The following is a 22,666-nucleotide window of genomic DNA, read 5'->3' as shown; positions in this document are numbered from 1 at the left end:
GTCATTTATTCATAGGATAAAAAACTCAAGAAAAATGCAAACGCCTGTATTTAGCTAGATCGTTGCATGTCATACATAGCGGCGTCAAACATAATGGCATAATTATATAGTGCCGCAGGTACAAGAAAAAAAAAAGGCTAGGGTAAAAGCACATTCGGGGATGGAATGCTGCCGGCCGCCGGCGTTCGATGTTTTATGAAACAAGCCAAGCAAACTTAGTTCACAAAAAAAAAAAAGCAAAGCAAAGCCTTCAGCAGTGTAGTGCCGAATAGTTACTCGAGCTGCTGGGCGGATCTGAAGAGCTCCAGGCAGTGCTCCTGGTCCAGGTTCCTGCTCCAGAACTTGTTGTAGTACTCGTCGTAGGTGTAGCTCCGGTACACGGGCGCGTCCCCGTCGCGGACGAGCCCCGCCGCCGGGCTGATCACCGCGCTGCTGCACGGGCACAGGAAAGATGCCACCGACATGCGCTCTTGCGCCGCGTTCACCACCGCGCGGTGCCACACGCTCTTGTACGCGCCGTTGCTCAGCGCCTGCGTCCATGAACCCACGCATCGATCAGAATTCAGAACGCATTGCATCGCGCATCGATTCGAAAAACTGCGTCACCATGTTGTATTACCTGCAGCTGGTCGCCTAGATTGATGACGAATGCGTTTGGCCGGGGGTTCACGGCGATCCACCGGCCGCCGTCCTTGAGGACCTGGAGGCCGGCGACGCTGGGGTCCTGGAGGAGGACGGTGAGGGCGTTGGGGTCCGTGTGCTTCGGCAGGCCGTAGGTGAGCTCCGGCTCCGGGCACTGCGGGTAGTAGTTCACAGCCATGTGCTGCTCCTGCTCGCCGAGGGCCTTCTCGATGTAGTCTTCCTCGAGGCCGAGGCTGAGAGAGATCATGCCGAGAAGCCGGAGCCCAAGCTGCCGGACCTCGCGGCAGTACTCGCTGACTATCTCCCTGCCGAGAAATTCGATCGATAGAAAAAGTTATGCGGCATAAATACATCTAATTGGTATTCTTATCTCCTCCATCATACATAAATACATGGTGACACCTATCTTGGGTGCTATTTTTATATAAACAAAAACATAAATAATATATTATAAATAATAAAATAATAATTTAGAACTGCAATTTAATATTTTATTATAATTATATAATTTAGATTTCGATTTAGTGGTTACTTAAACTTTTAATAATAACATAATTGGATAATTTATATACAAATTTAGAAAGTTATTTGCAATATATTTATAATAGCATAGCTATGTAATTTACATGAAGATTAGTGGGTCATTTTAGATTTTTTTATAATGGCACTGGAGGGTAACTTAGATATATGTTTAGGGGTTACTTTAGTCTATTTTCATAATAGCAGAGGTGAGTAGTTTATTAGGAAAGATAACAAATTTAATGACTACTATGATAAGATAAGAGTTGTCGGATTGATGGACGGATGTTTCTTATTTTTGTGAGAATTTTTAGTATTTCTCTACTCCTAGAATCCTAGATGGCTTTACGTGAAGGCATTAAAAGGAGACTCCAATTAGTAATAGTAAGGCCAATCCCAGTGGAGAGTTTCATATTGATGTTTCCAAGATAGTCACATAAGCAAAAAAGACTATGAAACAATGGTTGAAACTACCTCTCCCAATGCATAATTTCATGTTGTGGTTTCCTAGGGTCTATGTTGTATTTAATTTTAAGACTTATAGAGTATTGATATTTGTGTAGAGAGAGTTTCATCTAGATGAAACTGGTTTCTTCTATTTCTTCTTAAATTCTATGCCATGTCATTATATAATCCTATATGACATGCTAATTAATGTGCATGAAACCCCTATAAAATTCCCATTGGGAGTGGCCTAAGATTTGTTGGTTGGTCTTAAATTTATTGCTCTGCAAGGGAATGAATGGACACAAAGTATGAAACTATGAAAGATCCTCTCCCCGGGAAGTGTGGAGCTCCGAGCTTCGTTCTATGCGGGAGTGGTGAAGCATCCGCTCGAAATGTTCCAATGGTTTGGTCGTTTGGATAGGGTTGCGCACTACCTTTTGCAAAGTGACTAAGTGATCGACCTCGCTATCTATATAGCTGCCTATATGCACGTAAGCCTGCAAAATGGGCACAAAACCAAATCATATCCACACCAATCCATTCTCATAAGACAAACTAATATTACCCACACCACTCTAAACCACCACTACCACAAACCAATCCAATCCAAACATTTCAACTCATAATGTAATAAACTATTAGCCAAACTATGGCTACAACCCAATAAGAATCAGTTTCTCCAAAAAAAGTTTATAGTGTAAATTTTGCCACACCATTTTGCACAGAGTAACCGCTAGTTATACCGAGTCATCTCTAACAAATTTCAGTCAATTTCGATAAAATTTTGTAGTGTGAACGCAAGGTTTTATTTCTAGGGTCTGGTTCTTGATGTGGGACCCACGTATAATTCTAGTCACGCTGCTTTGCACATAGTAGCTCCTAGTCATACCGAGGCATCTCTAACAAATTTCAGTCAATTTCGATAAAATTTTATAGTGTGAACGCGAGGTTTTATTTTAGGATCCGGCTCTTGACGTGGGACCAACGTGTAATTCTAGCCATGCTGCTTTGCACAGAGTAGCTCATAGTCATACTGAGTCATCTCCAACAAATTTCAGTCAATTTCGATAAAATTTTATAGTGTGAACACGAAGTTTTATTTCTAGGGTCCGGCTCTTGATGTGGGACTCATGTGGAATTCTAGTCATACTGCTTTGCACAGAGTAGCTCCTAGTCATACTGAGTCATCTCTGACAAATTTCAGTCAATTTCGATAAAATTTTATAGTGTGAACGCGAGGTTTTATTTCTAGGGTCCGGCTCTTGACGTGGGACCCATGTGTAATTCTAGCAACAGTGCTTTGCACAAAGTACCTGCTAGTCATACTGAGCCATCTCCGACAAATTTCAGTCAATTTTGATAAAATTTTATAATGTGAACGCGAGGTTTTATTTCTAAGGTCCGACTCTTACAGACCGACATTTATATATAATCATACTGTTTTGTATAAAGAATCCATTTCAGCCCACCCCAAACCACTCCAATCCATATTTATATAGAGCCCACTCCACCCCACCCCATTAACTAATGCAACCCATTTGAATCCACCCAAACATAATCCACATCAAAACCCAATTCATTAAACCCATTTTAATCCAAACCATTAGCAGGCTTAATGCACGTCCAAATCGCTCGCTGTGTAGTGGGCGAGCATTTCGTGTTCAAGAATCAAGACCGTACTTTGCAGTGGTGTCCACTGTCCAGAGAACCAGTAAAGAGGCCGCACTATATACCAGCAAGTATGACATCCAAAGTGCTGAGCACCGCATGCAGGCCGTCACGGCAGACAGGGAGCGAGCATGTATTCACGAGGAACACGGTGCGAGTAGTCCACTAATTAATCACCTCGATCATCGGCTTTAATTTATTTAATGCTGACGACTGCGATCCGTGACAAATTAAAGCTACCTCGTCCTTATAAACCCGGTGATCGGACGTGCATGCATGTGGCTTTCAGTCACTTAATTGTATGTGTACTGCTTCTCCTGCAGCTGCAAGGGGGTCGTGTTATACATTGCAAGCACGATTTTAGGTGAATTCACATGGAGGCTAAAAAAAACTCTAATTAATAATAGTAATATTAATATATACTATAGAGCAACTATCTTTGATATCAACTTATCACTAAAGTATATCTTGTCTGTGCATATGCATTAGGTTTCTTAAACCGCACGATACATTACTTTAACGACCATAAGAACCAATGGAATTTAACAAGTATGTAATTTAATTAACAAGGTTTATGCTTTCAAAACAAATATTAAAATATACTCCCTCCGTTCTAAAATGTAGGTATTTTTGACTTTTTTAGATTCATAATATTTGTTATGCACCTAAATATAACATATGTCTAGGTACATAGCAAAATATATGAATCTAGAAAAGACAAAGCGACCTACATTTTAGAACAGAGGGAATAGTTATTTTTTTCAAACTCCAAAAATTTGATCAGACTATGATCAAATTGTCAAGTATTTATGACTAGATGGAGCTATCATTAGCGCGCACCAACACTATGATACTCCATATACGATCATTTTTCAGATGTTATGATTTTATATAATCATCTAATCGGGGCAACTTGTTTGCATGGTGTCTTCAGTTCAGAAATGACATGTGTCATATAGCACTCGTACCTATCAATGTTTTAGTCCTAAAGAAATGTTACACGATATGGGTTATTATTGCATATAACACTCATACATGTGTCATATAGCACTCATACCTATAACGCTCTAAACTGTTTATTGTTGATCATGTAAGAGTAACTTTACCTACAGGGTAGCACTGTGTCATGGTGTAGCATAAGGGATCGGAAAGACTAATAATGGAAAGGGTCATACGTGAGCCTATGACCTGTGCCCACGCTTACAAGTCAACTATTATTGTCGGTCAGCTATACAATAATACAAATAGTTAACTTGTGATGCATGCTTACTTGAAGGATTCAGGATTGGTCGGCCATTCCGGCAAGAACTCCTCCAGAGGATGGCAGTGAAGGCGCAGGTAGTCCCGCCAGTTGTGCACCGTCTCCTTGCGGACGTTGAAGCTGGTGGAGAGCCTTATCTTCTTGGAGGGCTCGTCTGAGTACAGCTTCTCCTTCTCCTCCGGCGGGAGACGGAAGAACTGCAGACCCACGGCCATCATCTTTTCCAGCAGCTCCCCTTCTATTCCATGGTTTATGACCTAGAAGAAATCAAGAAGAGCATGTGCACTTACTATGTGAAGACTATTTTCTGCATCAGGGAGCGATCGAGCATGATCATAATAATAAAGTCTCTAATGTTCCAACGAGCGGCAGTCCTGGCTGAACTAAAGGACGTCATATGACAAGCGGCAAATCACACATTTTAAGGTCAGTCTTAGTAGGGGGGTGTCATTACACAGTTATCAAGACCGTGAACTAAGTAACCAAGAGCCTGTTCGGCTGACCGCATGAATAGTATAGGGCTGGTAGAATGAATAGTATTCTGTGAGAGGAAATAAGTCGAAACAAGACGAGACAAGGCAAGACAAGACAAACCGAACAGCCTCCAAGCCGGATCGTCCCTCCGCTCTCTTCGTAATGACTCTTCCATATTAGCAAATTTAATACTTATGATACTCCTATAATACTCTAATTGAGATTGACCTAAAGCTTCTCAAGAAGTTAACAAGCCGCCATGTTTGAACGCTGAAGCACGTCTCCAAAAGAAAACCTAGCTAGAACATTTAAGGCGTAAGAGGCGGCATCAGTGACCTGGAAGAAGCCATAGGTGCGGCAAGCCAGGCCAATCTCGGCGATGACGCGTTGCTTATCCGGCGACGCGAGGTCGATGAGCGGGACGTTGCTGTCCGTCGTCACTTCGGCGAGCCGCGGCCTGTCGGACTCCGGCCGGATATAGCTCACCGGGAGGACCTCGCGACGCTCGACGGTGGACAGAAGCTGGCTTCCCATCTATCGGACTGCAAGGATCAGGAAGATGCTTAATTCCGGAAAGGTTGGCCTTAATTAATACACGGGGAAGCTCCGAAAGAGGATCGTATCCACGGCAGGAGAGGCGGAGACCTGGCGTTGACGCGCGCAGTAACCGGCGCTGAAGAACTAGGTTAAGTGTGCTAGTAACTAAGAGTTGGCTCCAAAGACACACAACAACGAGAGGTCTATATATGAACACACCATCAGTTTTGTATTTCTCTTTCTGTTTATTTTTATCTCCATTTCTCTCTTTTTTTAAAGGAGAGATGTTTCATATATATATGTCTACATACGATGGGTTCAAGACACTATTTTACTTCATATGTTTCTGCCTCGCCTCAATTTTGGTGCATTACTCCATCAACTCGTGCCCCTGCATTTTCCATTAATACTTTTAGAATTGATAAAAAAATCATTTTTAGAGATGTTGCTGGTCAAATATAAAAATGCTTGACTTCAGAAAAATATAAAAGTAGCTATATTCTTCTAGGATAAAAGTAGTCACATAGTCTACACTATTTTTTTATAAAAAACTAGGATGTATTTACTTTTCTAGAATGTCTCATATCTGGAGTCTCAAGTTAATACTAGTAATAAGACTACAATCTAAACGCAACAATTAATGTTTAGAATCTGTGGGAGCCTTAAAAGATGACATATGACGTGTGACGCTAGAGAGTGATTTTTTGTCCTCCAACTTTAGCATAGATATATCGGCAAAAGGTCCTTGTTCTAGATATGACTGCAACGGGACTCTTTAATTTCAGCGCACGTCATCAGCAGCGTAACTCGGAGAACTTTTACAAAGAGAAAGTGCAACGGGTCATGATCTTGCTTGTGAGGTCCGAGCTACTGAGCTAGTAGCGCATGAATGGACATCCACTGGTTTTTGGCACGTCATGATTTAATCAGCTAAAGCAGAAATCTGCGACGTGTAGGGCTGTAATAGTTCCTGGCCTGACTGCTACATTCAGGGAAGATCTTAAGTAAACATTATCTAGCTAGCTAGCGCGTTTGCCTGTCGACTGGACTGCTACTTACTACTACTAATTGTTTTTTTATAAAATTAATTAATATTCTGGTCACTACAAGTTAAGGTGCTAATCTACTAGGAGATGGGGTTTACTCCTAATCGTGCGGGGTGCGTCAGTGATCTGATATATCGTCGTTGTGCAAGTACACTCATTACGTGACAATGCACGCTGTCGTTAAGCGAATTATTAAGCGTCTCTAAAACGTCGAGAGTATTGGGACGCAACGCAAGCAAAGCCATTTTCTGACGTCTGTGGATTCATGATTGTGCTTGCTGGATGTCCCTCGCTCGACAGGCAAGAAGAAAAAAAGTTAGTTCTTCGTGCAGATGCCTCTACAAGAGAAGCTGAAATGCTGGTATGCTAGCTGGGGTTTTCGGTAGCGTGAGATAAAATGTTCAAGAAACTTTCTCTACTAGATTTATACCACTGCAAATTAAATGACGTCTTCGAAAGGATTGGGTTAAACAAAATTCTTTTTTTAGGAGGTGATCGAAATTAAACGAATGAATTCGTTCAGTGACGGCACCGTCCAACAGTCCTGTCTAAAAATAGGGGCTGACGACAGAATACTTTTCTAGCAACCACGGGCCCACCTGTCGATTGAGGGTGTCGACACCCGTCGATTTGATATGCACAATTTGTTACGCAATGGCATCATCTGGTTGACTAGCTCTTGACCTGATGTTGACTTGAAACTCCGTCCTTGAGTGGGTCAACACGCGCAAAATTCATATTCACGCAACATGCTATGTCCAATTTGTTCTCTATAAGTAACAAAATATATACAATGATCCTAACAAATCTATACTATAAAAATTATAACAATTGATATATTTTCTCACCAAGATTAGACTCACCGTACTACTCATTTTTTAATAGAAGAAAAATATTGTAGCTGCCAAAATTCTAATACTTTTTACACAAAACACTTTCATTTACCTACCCATTGTACCCACGTATTACTTTCCACCCATACCACCACCGCAACAATTTTAATTTACTTTCTTTGCACATGCATTCACCCATAATCCATACCATTATTTGTTTTGAAAAGATAATAATTGAAATCATTGTTTTCTGAAACGAAAAAAATATGTATTATTTTTTTAAAATAAATAAATAACATCATTGCTTGATGGAAAGAAAATTAAACATGTGCTTGTGGTAGTCCCTCCTAAAAACACCGATTTCTGTGTTAAATTCCAGCAGCTCCGCCTTACAATCCTGCAGCCATGCCCCCCTCCGATCCAGAGCTCCACCTTTGCCGCGGTCCGAGCTCTTGTCTCTCCACACACTCGATGTGTTGATCTTCTCCTCAAATGAGGAGGCTCCTGCAGCAGATCGACGTGACTCTGAAAGGAACAAGCACTTTTTCCTAGTTGATGAATTTTTTTTGCCTCCACGACCAATAAACAGGCGGCGCTCGTCGGGAAGCTCACCCTCACCAGTCACCTCTTCCCTCTCCACTTGGACTGTTGGACACTTGCTGCGCCCTTCTCTGTCCGTACTAGGCGAGACTGGATCGAAGTCACCGGGCTACGCGTAAGCTTCAGCCTGCCGTGCCAGCTGATCGATGGCTCTGGCACAACACGCAGCTCGTGCCGGTGCTCGCCTCCGAGCACGACGGCATCATGACCTGCCGCCGCGTTGACGCGCCGAATCGAGCTAGCAAACAGGACGCCGCCCCCGCCGGGCCGCCGTCTCCCGCACAACACCCTGGACGACGACGCCAGACGGCCGAAGCAGAGCACGAGCGGGAAAACCAGTGAAGCTGAGCCGCTTGGCTGTGCTCGGACTGCGAGGTTTTCGGAGCCATCGCCGCCGCCCGGGGACCGTGGGCGTGTGACAGCCCGCCCTGGACAAATATAACTGAGAACCGAGAATTGAATTGAAAAAATCGAGAACCGAACTGAAACCGAAAAGTTCGATTCCACTTCGGTTCCCAGTTCTTAGGAACCGAAATACTCGGTTCGGTTCGGTTCGGTTCCTGAGCTCGGTTTAACCGAGCTCATACAAAATTTGGCCCATTAGGCCAAATCCAGCCCATATACAAACCCTAACCCCATCCCAACCCTGAGCCCTCCAGGCCGGCAGCCCCGCTGCCCCCTCCAGGTTCCACCCCGCCCCCCACCGCGAGGCGCGAGCCATGCCCCCCTCCCCCACCAGCCACCATCCGCAGGACACCGGCCGCCACCACGCCCTCCCCGCCGCCACGAACGCCGCCGCTACCCCTCCCGGCCACCGCCGCCGCAGCCTCCCCGGACGACGCCGCGGCTCCTCCCCAGCCGCTGCCGCGGCCTCCTCCCCGGACGCCGCTCCGCCCTCCCCATCGGCCTCCGGCAGAGCCCGCGGGCGTGCGGCGACGGCAGTCTCCGACAGGGCCGCTAGCCAGGCGCGCGGGGCCGACGGCAGGCCGGGGGGGGGGGGCGGAGCGGCCGTCCCATGCAGGGAAGGCGCCGGCGGCGCGCGGCGGCCGTCCCGGCATCCAGGATCCCCACTGAGATCTAGATTTTCTTCCTCTTTCTGAACCAAGCTCGGTTAGTTCGGTTAGAACCGGAACCGAACTAACTGAAATTGAAGTTGCTCAGTTCTTGATCCTGAAATGAAAAGAACTGATCGGTTCCCACTTTTGAAGAACCAAATTTATTTGGAAACCGAAGAACCGAACTGATCGGTTCGGTTAGAACCGAATGCCGACGGCTGGTGACAGCCGACAGCGGATGGACGACGGCCTCGCAACTGCATGGGTCGCGCGCTTGCTTCCAGTGCCCCCGTGAATCACGCTTGGATGCGAGCGGAGTAGTACACTGTCAGCGCAGGGCAGCGCGCGTCCCCATCTACAGAAACGTGCTGATCGATGCCGGGGCTCGTCAGTCCAGTCTGCGCCGTGTACTTTGGGCTCTGCTGGAACTTTGGGGCATACTAGTTTACAGCGTTTCGTCCTGCCCCTGCTAGGTACAAAGTTTCAGCTTGTGTGTGTGCGTGTCATCGCGGCATGGTTGGAGCTAGCTAGCGTCGTCTTTCTCTGAACCAAACCACCACCATCAACGGCGCAATCTCAGAGACGGACCGGCAGAGTTTTCCGGCCAAGGGCTTGAAACTTGCACCGACTGAAACGGAAGAAACAAGTTAACAGAATCGTTCTAAGATCCTCCGCATAGCTTTTATTCCAATCCAACGGCACTTTTACCTTCGACTGAGACAGATGATGTTCCTCTCACGAATTTGCTTTCGGAACTTAAGCCTCGCCTTTCCTCTCGGCGTCAATCTTCTCGGCCGACCCTAGAGAAAACCACTTTAATTTCACCTGATGCTGAGGGCACTGAAAGTTGGACATCACCAAACTCTGACGGTCTCGTCCGGCGACAGTTCGGCACGGCACCGCCCGTTCATTTTCATTCGGTCTCCCCGGCCTACGTTTTCACCGACAGATCTCTTGTTTACCAAAAGAGCCACCGGCAGATCTTCGTGACACGAGACGTACCGCACCCCCAGTGTCCCCAGATCAGTCCCCAAGAGCTTCCCCTCGCTTATGGAAATGGCAACTCACAGACACCCCCATGAGTCAAATGTCGGGGGTGTGGCACTTTTTCAGAGCGCACGGAGTTCAGGTCGCCTCTTTGAAGTCTGATGCCGCATTAGATTTTTCTGGAGGCGATGATGGAGAACCCTTTCCTTTTCTTTTTGTTTGGGGAGATCAACAAACACTCTACGGAGGAAGCAAATTCAGGGCTAGTTTACCCCAGACGCATATAAATAAGCCTCCTACTAGTGTCAGGAACCCAGTATAATAACAGCGGATATGTACGTAAGATACAAGGAAAAAGGATGCAGGTCTGGCCCACCCAACGGAGCATAGAACACAGTTCCTCAAAAAATTAAAAAAAAACGGAGCATAGAACAAACGGGCCACACCTGGTTAAAAGTGGCCACGGATTCTTCTGGACCACCGCGCCGTATGAGAAATGAGAAACCCTGATGAGCCCATTGGGCTTGTTGCCTCAGCTAACCTGAGAGTGGGTCGGCCGTGGGCCGTGTTTCCGGGCTTTTAGGCCTGCTAGAGTTTTTTAAATTTTTAAATTATTTTTTTTCCGATTTATCAAAAATATATGCTGTTTTTTTTTTGCAAAAATATCATCCTGCCGCCAGTTCATCCGGCAGAAGGTAGGTACCGGCGGTAAGGCTACTGTAGCAACGTACCGCCAAATCAACCAGCGGTACTGTAGCAAACCACTGTAGCAATTTTCAAAAAATTATAACAAATTCATATGGATTCGGATGGAGATAAAATTTATACGAAAATTATATACCTCGACGAGATCTACAACTTTGTAATTCAAACTTTTTTCATTTAGAATCATTCTGGTGTTTAAATAATCGACACAACATTTAGATCTAAAAAATCAGATCTAAACAAGTCGTGCTGCTCATCGGGAATGCACCGGGAATTTTTCATCTAAACAACGCTAGACTTGTTGTAATTACAAAGTTGTTTAGATCAGCGATTTTCGATGCATTCCCGATGAGCAGCACGACTTGTTTAGATCTGATTTTTTAGATCTAAATGTTGTGTCGATTATTTAAACACCAGAATGATTCTAAATGAAAAAAGTTTGAATTTCAAAGTTGTAGATCTCGTCGAGGTCTATAATTTTCGTATAAATTTTATCTCCATCCGAATCCATATGAATTTGTTATATTTTTTTAAAAATTGCTACAGTGGTTTGCTACAGTGCCGCAGGTTGATTTGTCGGTATGTTGCTACAGTGCTGCCGGAAGTCGCTAAAGTAGTCTTACCGCCGGTTCATCCAGCGGTACCTACCTTCCGCCGGATGAACTGGCGGCAGGATGATATTTTTGTAAAAAAAAAAATCGGCATATATTTTTGATAAATCGGGAAAAAAATAATATAAAAATTTAAAAAATTCGGCCTGCTAGGTCACACAGGGCAGATCCATCATCATCTATCGGACGGACTTCGGGACAGAGAGAGGTTTAGGCCATTTGGGTTTGGGCCCAACACGTTACGTCTCCATAATGCGCTGATGTCCAACAGCAACTACGACGTCTCTGGTCCAGAGGCTGCCACCACTGCCCGCTACGATTCGAAAACGCCACCACGCCGCCGACGGACAGCTGCGTGGCTACACAAGCCTACAAGGCTACGACGCACGTTTATTATTCGTCTCTCAAATGGTCTTCCTGACAGGCAACTCGCAACCGCCCCCGCGCCATGGACGCACGACGCACCAAACAAGCTCGCAGATCGCAGCTTATAAAGAAACGGCTGCTGCAAGCAAAGACATGTCCACCGTACCCAAGCATCATCGGCCGAGCTCCGCGCAAGCGCATCGCCGGCCGATCGACCCGCTGCCACCCACCCAGGGCCACCACCAGGCCATGATGTCAGCGAGCGACCCCTGCTCGGACCACAGCTACGAGCTCCCGCTGCGACGGAACCTCCTGGTCCTGCGCGACCTCCTCGACGTCCTCCGCTTCGTCGCCGGGGTGCTCCTCGACCGCATCGGCGTCGTGTCGTGCCAGCGAGCGCGGGGTGCAGCTTCCCCGCCAGACCTGGGGCGGGGAGCACGCCGACGACGCGGCCGCGGAGTGCTACTTCCTCCTCGAGGCGACGCTGCGGGCGCCCACCATCAGCTCGCCGCCGGTGACGACCGGCGGGGCGACGCGGTACAGGCGGCGGCGGCGGGAGGACGGCGGCGAGGGCGCGGCCGTCTGCGCGATCTGCTTGGCGGGGCTGGAGGAAGCGGGACCCGGGGGGCAGGCGGTCGCGGAGCTGGGCGCCTGCTCGCACGCGTTCCACGCCGCGTGCATAGACGCCTGGGCCGGCACCGGCGGGGCGGCCACCTGCCCGCTGTGCCGCGCGCCCATGTCGCCCACGGCGTGGGAGGACGCGACGGGCAGAGCGCGCTCGCTCCACGCGCGCCCCAGTGAGTGAGGAGGTCGCCGTCTCCGCTCCCTGTCGCAGTAATGGCCGCCTCGACACGTCGATACATAAACAATAATGTACATCTCATCCATACCTGGAAAGAGGCGAGAATAATGTATGCCGTGCTTACCAATAGATCGTCATTAGTTTAACTCTTGCAGCTTGCTCAGATTTCCCCCCAAAGTGCCCAATACTCCAATGTATCCTGTGCCCCTGCCCCTGGCAGCCATCTCAAGGGCCCAAGAGAAGTAGAGTCGGCACCAGCGGTGCTCTATGTATTCTACCACTTTAGACTCAAAACTGAAGTAGTTTAAACTTGATCAAGTCTGGCTCAAAACAGAAGTATTTTTTATAGACTTGATCAAAACTAGAGAAGTCTGGCTCAAGATAAAAAGATGGTATGAATTGTACTTTGGAATGTAAGAGTATGTAAATACTACTTGCACCTACTTCGCGTGGAAAAAGTGCAGAAAGTCACCAGTGATCTGTCGCGCCTCTTCATTTAAATTGGTCAGCGAACCACTTGATCCGATTGATGAACTTAGCGTGCGTAGGCCGGGCAATTGCCCACACCATATCGACGACGTACTACACTGTTACCCATCGTTAGCCACTCGCTGCACCTGCAGAGTTGATCGCTGCTCGTTGCGACCGCTACCAGAACCGGAAAGAGACCGGCAGTCTGACGAAACCTTTCTTGTTTTTCTACCTGCTGCAACAAAATTAAAGGGCGTGCTAATTCAGCGTCATGATGGCGCTGGACGATCTGCAAGTTTGTCGTCGCCGGACCCGCCAATCCGCCTATACATACGTGGCTATTCGAGTAGAGTCGTCCGGGATTGCCTGACATGCATCTCCGAATTCCAAACGAAGCAGGGGCATGCAAATTGCATGACGTTCATGCGTGCTATCAGCATCACCGGCCGGGGATTTATTTGGCTGGCTCGACGTAGCGATCGGTCATCGGTTTTCTCTCGTCGTGAGATGGCAAATGCGTATCGATCCAAGGGTATGAGGTGGCTGGACAGTGGCATGTATCTAAATCCGTCCTTTTCTGTGTCATGAACAAGTTTTTTTTCAATTTCAGTACTATTCATAAATGGTAACAGCGTTTATGCTACATTTCAGTTCATGCTAATCACACATGTCTAGTTCGATGTCCACATTGAGATCCTTGTCTCGCGAGCTGTTGTTAACTTTATTAGTATTAAACAACGGTCATTGTTCTATAATTATTAGTTGTGACAATAAGAGGGTTTTTTCACGGATCCACTAACTAAAAGTTAATAGAGCGAAAGCGAACGGCTAAAAATGCTATTAATTTGATCAAATTTAGAATGGTTTGAGAGTGTCTTAAAACAAATCAAAATGCCTTACATTCCAGAACCAAGGCAGCAGAGAAGAGCGTGGCACCGTTCTAAATACCCTCGCACGCGCCTTAACGTACACAAGGTTACCATAACTGACGATATGTCAGTATGTCACGGCGACACGGGCGCGGCACCAACCTGAATAAAAACGTACAGTAACATCACACATCAACTCCACACGGCCTGCCGGGAACCGGCCGATCACGCCGAACCCGTGTTGGATGTGACGGCCTACGCATGATCGTCGATCGGGGCCTCCGGTGCACGAAGAGTCCCGTCGGGCACCGGCGGCGAAAGCCGAAATCGCCGGCGCTCGAGCCGTTCGACGACGCACCGGCCGCCCGGCCGGCTTCTCCGAAAGTCCGTGTGCCTGGAGCCCTGGACGGCGACTTTCACTTCACCACTGCGCTCGCGTTTCGCATGAGCCCCGCCGGCCGGTCGGTACCGCCCGCGTACGACACCGGCCGCCGCCCTTGGGCAGAGCCGGGCGCGCCGTGCCAACGTACCCCGCCTAGTTCTAGAGCGACAGGCACGCCGCAACTCCCCGGCCCCCTCGATCAATCCACCAGCGCGCCCCGTGCGGAGCACGGGAGTACGAGCCACTTTTTTTTCTCTCTCTTTTCGGTCGCGTCGTCCCCACTCCCCAGGTCCCCTATATATCTGCACGGACGAACGCCGTGACCCCGTGCCAACCAGCAGACGTGACCACGGCGGGCTCGTCGTCGCCTTGGCGCTACTGGTATAGACGTATAGTGATAGTATAGCCGCGGCCGGCGGCGCCTTTTCCTCTCGTCGTCTCCCCTCCTGCCGGGCGACGCCATGACCTTCCCGCTGGTGAGCTACTGCGACGCGGTGCCGCGCCCGGTGGCCGCGCTGTTCAAGCTCCTCCACGCCGCGGCGCTGACGTTCGTGCTGATCCTCTGCTTCCTCGGCCTCTACGAGTTCCCCTACAACCCGGAGGACCACGCGCCGCTCATCAACGGCCGGCGCCGCCCGCCGCAGGACGCCCCCCGCGCCGGAGGCCGTGAAGCAGCGCCTCCCGCCCGTCGAGTTCCTGGAACTGCCTCGCGCGGCCGCCGGCGTCTGTAACCACGCGGGCCGAGATAAAGGCTAAGATCTACTCTACACGTTGAGTAGACTACACCTACTAATTAACTCTCTTGCGCTTTCGTCCTCGCTTCGCGCAAAAAGATCGATCCGGAATTAACAGCTTCTCGCGACCGGCTATTTAAGTCGGTCTTCGGTTTCCCGTACGGGACTAAACTGGGAATACTGTGCCGGAGCTACAGGTTTTTCGCGCTACGTGCTACAGTAACTCGAATTCAGCCCGGCCCAACTGGCCACGGGCTGTCACAGTCCACCCCCATTGAGGACGTCGTCCTCGTCGAGACATCGAACCAGCTTACCCATACGGGACAAAGGAGTAGGATCCCCTCTCTTGGGCCACGTCCCATACGTCTAGTGCTACGATCCTATGTGCCACGCCCGTGGGTTCACTGCCAGCAGCCCATGTGTGTCCGTCCACATGGTGTTGGCATCTGTGTTTCCACGCGCCGACGTGTTCATGTACGCGCACTTCTGCCCGTACGTGGCGTGAAACCGCGAGAGTATAGCTCTGATACCCCTGTAACGACCCGGTCCGAGATAACGGTTAAGATCTACTCTACACGTTGAGTAGATCACACCTGCTAATTAACTCTCTTGCGCTTTCGTCCTCGTTTCGCGCAAAAAAATCAATCCGGAGTTAACAATTTCTCGCGACCGGCTATTTAAGTCGGTTTGTCTCATGTTCGGTTTTCTGTATGGGACTAAACTGAAATACTGTGACGGAGCTACAGTATTTTTCGCACTATAGTAGCAGTGCTACAGTAACTCGAATTCAGGCCGGCCCAACTGGCCACAGCGTCGGTCGTCGTGGCTTCTTCTTCGTCGTCGTCGGCGGCGGGGGAGCCGCCGACGTACCGGGTGTGCCTGGAGGGCTGGAGGCTACGGACGAGGTGCGGCGGCTGGGCAACTGCGCCCACGCGTTCCACACGCGCTGCATCGACCTGGGCGAGGTGACGTGCCCGCTGTGCCGCTCCACCTGCTGCCGCGCCGCCGCGCCGGCCTACTCGGCAGGCCGCGGTTCGGCTAGTCGTCGCGGATCCCCTCGCCGCGTAGTACTACACTACTACTACACTACGACAGGCGCCTGTGCCTCTCGGGTTCCGGCCGGCGGCGGCCGGTGTCACTGGCGCTGGATGGGGGCGGCCCAACCACGAACTGATTGCGATTAGGATGACTAACTACTGCACTGGTGTTCCATGGATGGCAGCCATCCAAATTGATTGGAGGTTGGCATAAAGTGTACTGCCTGATAGAGGCCGTCATCAGTAGCGATAGATCGGTTGCATTGGGTGCCTGCGTTTGGCGGGCAACAAAGTCCTTGCATTTTCATCCATGCAAGTTGCACTGTTCTGACTTCTTGGGTTGCAAATAATCTCTGATGGATATGGGTGGGCAGAATACCTGAAATCCGAACCCCGAACCCGAAAAACTCGAGCCCGAACCCGATAATCCCGAGCCTAAAAAACCCGATCACTACTTCGGGTAGCAAGTCCCGGTACCCGAAATAATTACGGGTAGTTCGGGTTTTAACAGCCGGTACCCGAATTACCCGATGGACCCGAAATTAAAGAAGCCTACCATACTCACAGCCCAACCAGCCCAGTAGCCCACTACTACCATGCTTTACACGGCCCACCAACAACAATAGAACACCAAGCCAAGCCCCCCGTCAGCCTTATCCCCTCATTCCACCTCCGGTCAAAACGCAAAAGGCAAAAAGAAACTCGTCTCTCTCTCTCTCTCAACACATCTCTGATTTCTCCGCCAGCTTGCTGCCTCCGGATCAGAGCCTCAGAGGCCATCGCCTGAGTGCTGTGGAGAGGATCTGTGGATGTGTGTGCTCCATGTTTGGTAGCTGCGCTGGAAGTTTTGCGACAGCGAGCAGGACGGCGGCGGCCGGCGGCGGCCAGGACTCCTGGGAACCTCAACAACTGGCCCCTCCCCCACGCGATCCGCCCCTGCGGTCTGCGGATGCCTCAATGGCTCGACGCTCGCGCAGGTACACGCGGTGCTGGTCATCCGGTTTGTACTCATCCATCTGCAGCAAGCGTTCGATCCAAAGTCAAGATACATTGTATTTTTCGGGTATTTCGGGAATACCCGAACCCGAAATATTAGGTACCCGAATTGTCCGTATCAATTTTTCAAAACAAATTTCGGGTTTGAGTTTTAAAAACCCGAATTTTAAAAAACCCGAAATACCCGACCCGAAATTTTCGGGTTAGCCGAATGCCCATCCATACTGATGGAGCCTCCCCGTGGAACGTGTGGTTAACCATACTTTACTAATTACACTTACTGATGTGGATATACCGCCAAAATGTAAAGTTAATATAGTATTAAACTACTGCTTATGGATTCCACATGTGTGCTTGGGATATTGATACTTTGTCCAGTGTGACACTCTGATATGGTATTCTATATTTATGGATTTTTCACAATTTTGATATTTTTCTTCTTTTAATGAAATACGTGCTTAGTCACGGTCGCGAAAAAAACAATTTTGATATTTCAATGAGAGTGCAAATTTGGTTGGTTGCTAAGACATGGCTTTAACCTAATTTTTCGTTACTATATCCATAACAGGCAATTACTTATTGACTGACAATTCAGAGAAAGAATAAAGTGGCAAAACAAAAAAAAAATACATTTTTACACATTTTTAACATTTTTTCTTGGTCTATCCCATGTTCATCTTTACAGTAATTTGCTACTAGAAAGGAGAACATTGGTTTAGGATTCAGAATTTGCTGACCAGTATGATGGTGGGGACATTGTAGAGAACACTGCAAGTATATATGTATGACAGTTGACAGTATTCAGGTCCGGAGCAAAGGAGTTGTGGAAGAGATGTTACGTCCATAGCGGTTGCAACAGTGGAGGAGCAGGAAAACATAGAGGACGGCCGGCAAAAGGAGGATGCAACCGGGGTGGTAGTGATAGCTGGTTCTCGTTTTTTTTTTTTTTGCTGAAATGGTTCTCATGCGGGAATAGATGCTCCAGTAGTTTCTCACTACCTCTACCTTTCCCCACTTATTGATAATATTTGACTCCAACTCTCTCCATATAAATGGAGATCAGTTTCCACCCTCTCAATAAAGTAGTTATATTAGGATTAGACTATTGGGAACTGTAACTAAAATCAACTCCCTCAATAAATCATAAAATTAAGTGGTATTGGAACAATCCAATAACATTTTGTTGGAAAAAAAATGTTTATTGCGAAGCTACTAGAGCTGCTCAACAATTGCTTTATGACTAAAGGGTTTTGTTATTGTTAGAGCCTTTTCTTACAGTACTTCAATAAGCGCTAAATTGTACCAGTTGTTGCAACATGAGGAATACCATTTTTTGCTTAATAAAAAAAAGAACCAGCACATTAATTCTGCCGAATCCCGTACATCGCGCTCAAGCCATGGTGCCCAACTGCTCATAAATTAGTGGGATAGATCAAGATCTAGTGGTGGCCCAGAAAAAAAAATCGCACGCAACCACATCTTACACATGCAGGGTATATAAATCTTCAGTTGACGGATCACGCCTTAATGTTGGGTTGGGTATGCCTGATCGGCCTGGGCTACTTGGATCGGCCTGGGCGGGGGCTGGGGTATAGACTGCAGATTGCATCAGAGACCAGATTGCATCAGTTATTTGAGGATGGCAGATTGATCTACATGTGCACGATGAGCCGCGGGTTATGCTGTGCTAACAGCAAGCCTAACTGCCTACCCATCCCTCTGGTCAGCTTCTATTTCGCATCACAGTACGTGTGCACCTGACCTGACTATTGGTTGCAGACTAGGAAAATAAAGCAATCGATTATGATACAAAATATTTGCACTACATATTTTGCAAGGAATTAGTCAATCCCAATATATAAATGGATCATGATGAGTGATCCTCTAACACTTCATTGTCGTATTGAAGGGGGCCCGGGTCACCTTTCAAGCGACGCTTGCTCATAATTGCCTTAAGTTGGCACCTGTATGTCGAACTGATTGAGTCATCTAGCCTTCAGCTCAACTGATAAATCACCTGAATGACGGTGGATGATGGAAGGATTCACAATATATATATATATATAGGACACTCCTATTCCATACCCTGGGTACATAATAATATTCAGTACCCGAGCGCACCCACCATCGCGCCTCCGTCCGAGGCCCCCGCCGGGTTTTCCCGTGTGAGCGCGCCCGGTCCTGGAACTGCTGGGCGCTGGACTCTTCGATCTCGCCAATTTTCCACCAGCAGGCGGTTTCCAGTGCCCGTGCTGCCACGTTGCGTCACCAGATGAATCTGGCAAAAGGCACGATGTGGACCTTTTTGTTATTTGACGCAAATACATGTTTGAACGGTGCTACTGCTGTACATATAAACACTCGCTGTTTTACCAGGCATTGGCATTTTTTGTCCAGGCAACTAGCATTGAATGTAGGACCATGACAGTTTAACACATATTTCCAATTTGAATACTCATTCGTAGTGTAAAGCTAGCATTTAGAAATGTAAATATGATATCTCTGCAGCAACTGGCTCATCTCATTCATGGGTATCCTAATCCTAGTAGAAATTTCCAATTTGAATACAGATGTTTTACGCCATCATCTTCGTGCTGGCATAAACTAGTAATTGGAAATGTAAGTATAATAACTTGGCTACAACCGGTTTATCTTATTCGTGAGCATCCTAAATACAATAGTTTTACGCCAGTCACAACCATACGTCGTCATAAAAATGAGAGATACAGAGAAAGCTCCTTGTCCCTATGAAGGCCCATTTCCTTGTCCAGACCAGCTGTTGATGTCAAGCGTCATCCTCTGGTTCTACTGATCCTTGTCGTCGTCAGCTAGTCGACCTGCTTCATATGGCCTTCAGCTATTGCTGATACTTCATCTGAAATGCAGAAAAAACTGACAAAAAGAGAACTTATACTTGACCTGAAATACAGCACAAAGATCAGATCAGTGGAAAGCATCATTGTGTTGAAGCATTAGCTAAGACAAGCTGAAAATGCATTAGCATGTAATATAGCTCTGGGAAATCAGTAGCATTCACACAAATATAAATCCGGGCTACATTTACTGGGAAATTAAGCAAATGATGTGATACAACCACCTCTGCATCAGGTTTTGCCATAAAAATGAGAAGTGCAAAGTTCAAGAACAGTTTCCAAATGTTACAGAAGAGCTCAAAAATGAATAATCTCCAATATTTATACAACTAGTTCAAGAAATGAAGGTGACATCAATATGAATCTTCTATTTGTAACACAAAATCACACAGAGAATACCAGCAACGCAAAAAAAGACAAAAACATAAGAGATGTACACAGGGGAGATGAGAAAATACCGTGGCATGATGGCAGAAGAGATCATGCGGCCAGCGGCATGTCCTGGGCAGTGGGCACTGCTGGTCGGTGAAACACCCACCCTACGATGTTGCTCCAGTGGTGCTCCTGTTAATCAGGAGATCACTGGTTTGCATTATCAATGTACTCACACAATCAGAGATGCAGTGAAATGAATTAAATTAACTAACTCATGATTGCTGAACCAAAAATTGAATAAACAAAATGAAAGGATAGGCTAGCAAAAAAAAAAAGAGGTGCTGCACACCTGATCTCACCAAATGCCCAAATCACAAGGGAATATATGAAACCACTGCTCCCCATGCACCTTCTGGCCTAATCTGGCCTTCTTCCCTGTATCCGAATCGCTAAATAAAAAACACTGCATCCATAAACAACAAAAACACACACGAAATGATAGTCTAGAATCAAAAGTGCTACAAACAGAACATTCAGATCACACCGAAGAGAAGGTGAAATGAGCAAGGAGTAACAACAAAAGTACGCAGGCTATTTTTATTTCTTACTAGGAGGTCTAGTTCCACAAGACAGAAGCTTCAAAACAATATCGTTCAGAAGGTGAAATGGGCAAGGAGTAAAGAAATTACATGAACTATTTTTATTTCTTACTAGGAGGTTCTGAACTCAACCAGGATAGAATTCTCACTCCCTCATTGTCAGTAAATAGTCAGATAAAAAGATCGTTGAGAAGGAAGAAAGTCCAGACTGTATGTAGCACCATGCCGTTATACATAGCTATCGAGCCTGCAAGAAACCGTAATTATAATAATGAAACAGGGAAAATGGGACTAGAATAGGTGAAAAAAATAGACATGTAGGTGCAGATGCAGTAGTACTCAATATAGCATTATCTTCTTATGTGAAGCCAAGAAAAATGGCAGTCTTGATCTTTACTGGAAAATGAAGTTGCCACAACAAACTGAAAATTTGGTTACATGAATTAATTAGAAATGTCACTGGCCACATCGATTTGAAATTTGAAAAAAGATAACTACAGTGAATTAATTAGAAATGTGGTCGCCACATGTATCTGAAAAATTGGCTATAATGGATTGTTCAGACATGTGAACTCCAATCTAGAGAACTCGATCAATCATCATAACCGTATACTAGTCATTTATATCTCATTTATATGCTGAAATTTAACAGCAAAGGATTGAACGTACCAAGGAAACAGCTATAATCAGCACATAGGAAGTGCTTCGTTTCTGCCCATTATTAGAAGATAGTGAGTCCTAGCTGATGAAATCCTCAATTCTTAAATATAAAAATCATCCTTATTATCTGCACTAGCCCATTATTTTGCGTTGACTAGTGAAGAAATCCTCCATCATCAGCCATCACTATATCAATTTTTATACTGACAAAAGGAATTCTAGAATACAAAACCAGTGACAGCTTAAGTCGACTAAACAGGTTAAGCATTGCTTTGTCTAAATACCTTCAAAATTTTGCTCTGTCTAAGGAACAATCAACAATTCGTACAGTTCCAATTTGTCAAGCTGGTTAAGTGAAAGAAAGAGAATGCCTGAAAGGAACGATACTGCAAAATCTTCTGTCAAAATATCACAGCACTACTTGCCCTCCTGAGCATTTTGTCAAACACATTACGGGCATGGCGGATGGGCTCCCTTGGACGGGGTGGCACTGATCCTGGTGCAGCAGATGAGCTGCCAGGTTCCATCCCTTGGAGACGTGGCTGCTGCGACCGCTGCAAGGTGAGCTGACATGAACTGTCTTGCACTACTGCTTCACAGGCCTGTCGTACCTGAGCTAGAGGAACCTGTACCCTGGAACTGTCTTGCAAGATGGAATTGAATATTAAGAACAAAACTGAAATTGGATAAGAAATGTACTTCTGTCACACTATACGACATCGGAAGCTAAAGTGTGCCGAATGAATCAGATCGGAATCATGTCAGAAAGATAACCTTGGATTTCCACACCCTGGTGTGCTGCTTCATGGAATCAAATGGGAAATAGGAAAAATATCCTGCAACTCCATGATTGCAACAATCGTCAGCCAAAATTCATGTACTATCTGCGTAAATCATTGGCACCACCACGAGAAATCAATCAAATTCAACTAAAATAAGACAGGAAAAGGACACAGGGAACCTTGCGCTGGCGGGGAGAATCGGACCTCATCCATCAGAAGAGCAGATTGCTGGGCAAGGGCCTGGGGATGCTTCTACCGCACATCGCGTGTAGCTGGATCAAAGTGGGCTGCCGTGCCGGATCCGCCCAAATGCTACACCATCGAAGAAGCTCCTG

The 22,666-nt window shown here is 46.9% G+C and overlaps 1 protein-coding gene, 3 long non-coding RNA genes and 2 pseudogenes across 5 annotated transcripts; 3 read left to right on the top strand and 3 right to left on the bottom strand.

The window, feature by feature from the left end:
• Positions 1–19: 19 nt before the first annotated feature.
• Positions 20–5,744, bottom strand: LOC120641554 (flavanone 3-dioxygenase 2-like). The gene is made up of 5 exons (XM_039917719.1): positions 5,657–5,744; positions 5,348–5,553; positions 4,547–4,794; positions 620–947; positions 20–530 (listed from the first exon to the last, which is right to left on the bottom strand). The coding sequence occupies exons 2-5, from the start codon at positions 5,543–5,545 to the stop codon at positions 273–275; spliced, it is 1,032 nt and encodes a 343-aa protein (XP_039773653.1). The 5' UTR covers positions 5,546–5,553; positions 5,657–5,744; the 3' UTR covers positions 20–272.
• Positions 5,745–11,808: 6,064 nt separating this feature from the next.
• On the top strand, positions 11,809–12,970 carry LOC120641552 (annotated as a pseudogene).
• Positions 12,971–14,624: 1,654 nt separating this feature from the next.
• Positions 14,625–16,200, top strand: LOC120643090 (annotated as a pseudogene).
• Positions 16,201–16,662: 462 nt separating this feature from the next.
• Positions 16,663–18,254, top strand: LOC120641551. Its single transcript, XR_005662307.1, has 2 exons — positions 16,663–17,023; positions 17,848–18,254. It is a non-coding gene; the product is annotated as an uncharacterized LOC120641551 (long non-coding RNA).
• A 1,287-nt stretch (positions 18,255–19,541) lies between these two features.
• On the bottom strand, positions 19,542–21,841 carry LOC120641549. 2 transcript variants are annotated; one of them, XR_005662305.1, is made up of 4 exons: positions 21,229–21,841; positions 20,640–21,136; positions 20,374–20,479; positions 19,542–19,961 (listed from the first exon to the last, which is right to left on the bottom strand). It is a non-coding gene; the product is annotated as an uncharacterized LOC120641549 (long non-coding RNA). The 2 variants fall into 2 exon arrangements; XR_005662304.1 differs by lacking the exon at positions 21,229–21,841 and having other exon boundaries at positions 20,640–21,194.
• Positions 21,842–21,922: 81 nt separating this feature from the next.
• Positions 21,923–22,596, bottom strand: LOC120641550. The gene is made up of 3 exons (XR_005662306.1): positions 22,536–22,596; positions 22,324–22,433; positions 21,923–22,188 (listed from the first exon to the last, which is right to left on the bottom strand). It is a non-coding gene; the product is annotated as an uncharacterized LOC120641550 (long non-coding RNA).
• Between the last annotated feature and the right edge of the window lie 70 nt (positions 22,597–22,666).

This window comes from Panicum virgatum, chromosome 7K (assembly GCF_016808335.1).
Source record: "Panicum virgatum strain AP13 chromosome 7K, P.virgatum_v5, whole genome shotgun sequence".
Lineage (NCBI taxonomy): Eukaryota > Viridiplantae > Streptophyta > Magnoliopsida > Poales > Poaceae > Panicum > Panicum virgatum.
Note: the sequence above shows the minus strand (reverse complement) of the source record. Positions and strands in the feature narration are given on the sequence as shown.

Bases quoted from the DNA above. Each gene is read 5' to 3' on its own strand.
- LOC120641554 (XM_039917719.1), bottom strand. From the start codon at position 5,545: ATGGGAAGCCAGCTTCTGTCCACCGTCGAGCGTCGCGAGGTCCTCCCG. The intron at 4,795-5,347 runs GTCACTGATGCC...GATTTCTTCTAG, and splicing joins GCACCTATGGCTTCTTCCAG to GTCATAAACCATGGAATAGA. The intron at 948-4,546 runs GTAAGCATGCAT...ATTTCTCGGCAG, and splicing joins ACCAATCCTGAATCCTTCAA to GGAGATAGTCAGCGAGTACT.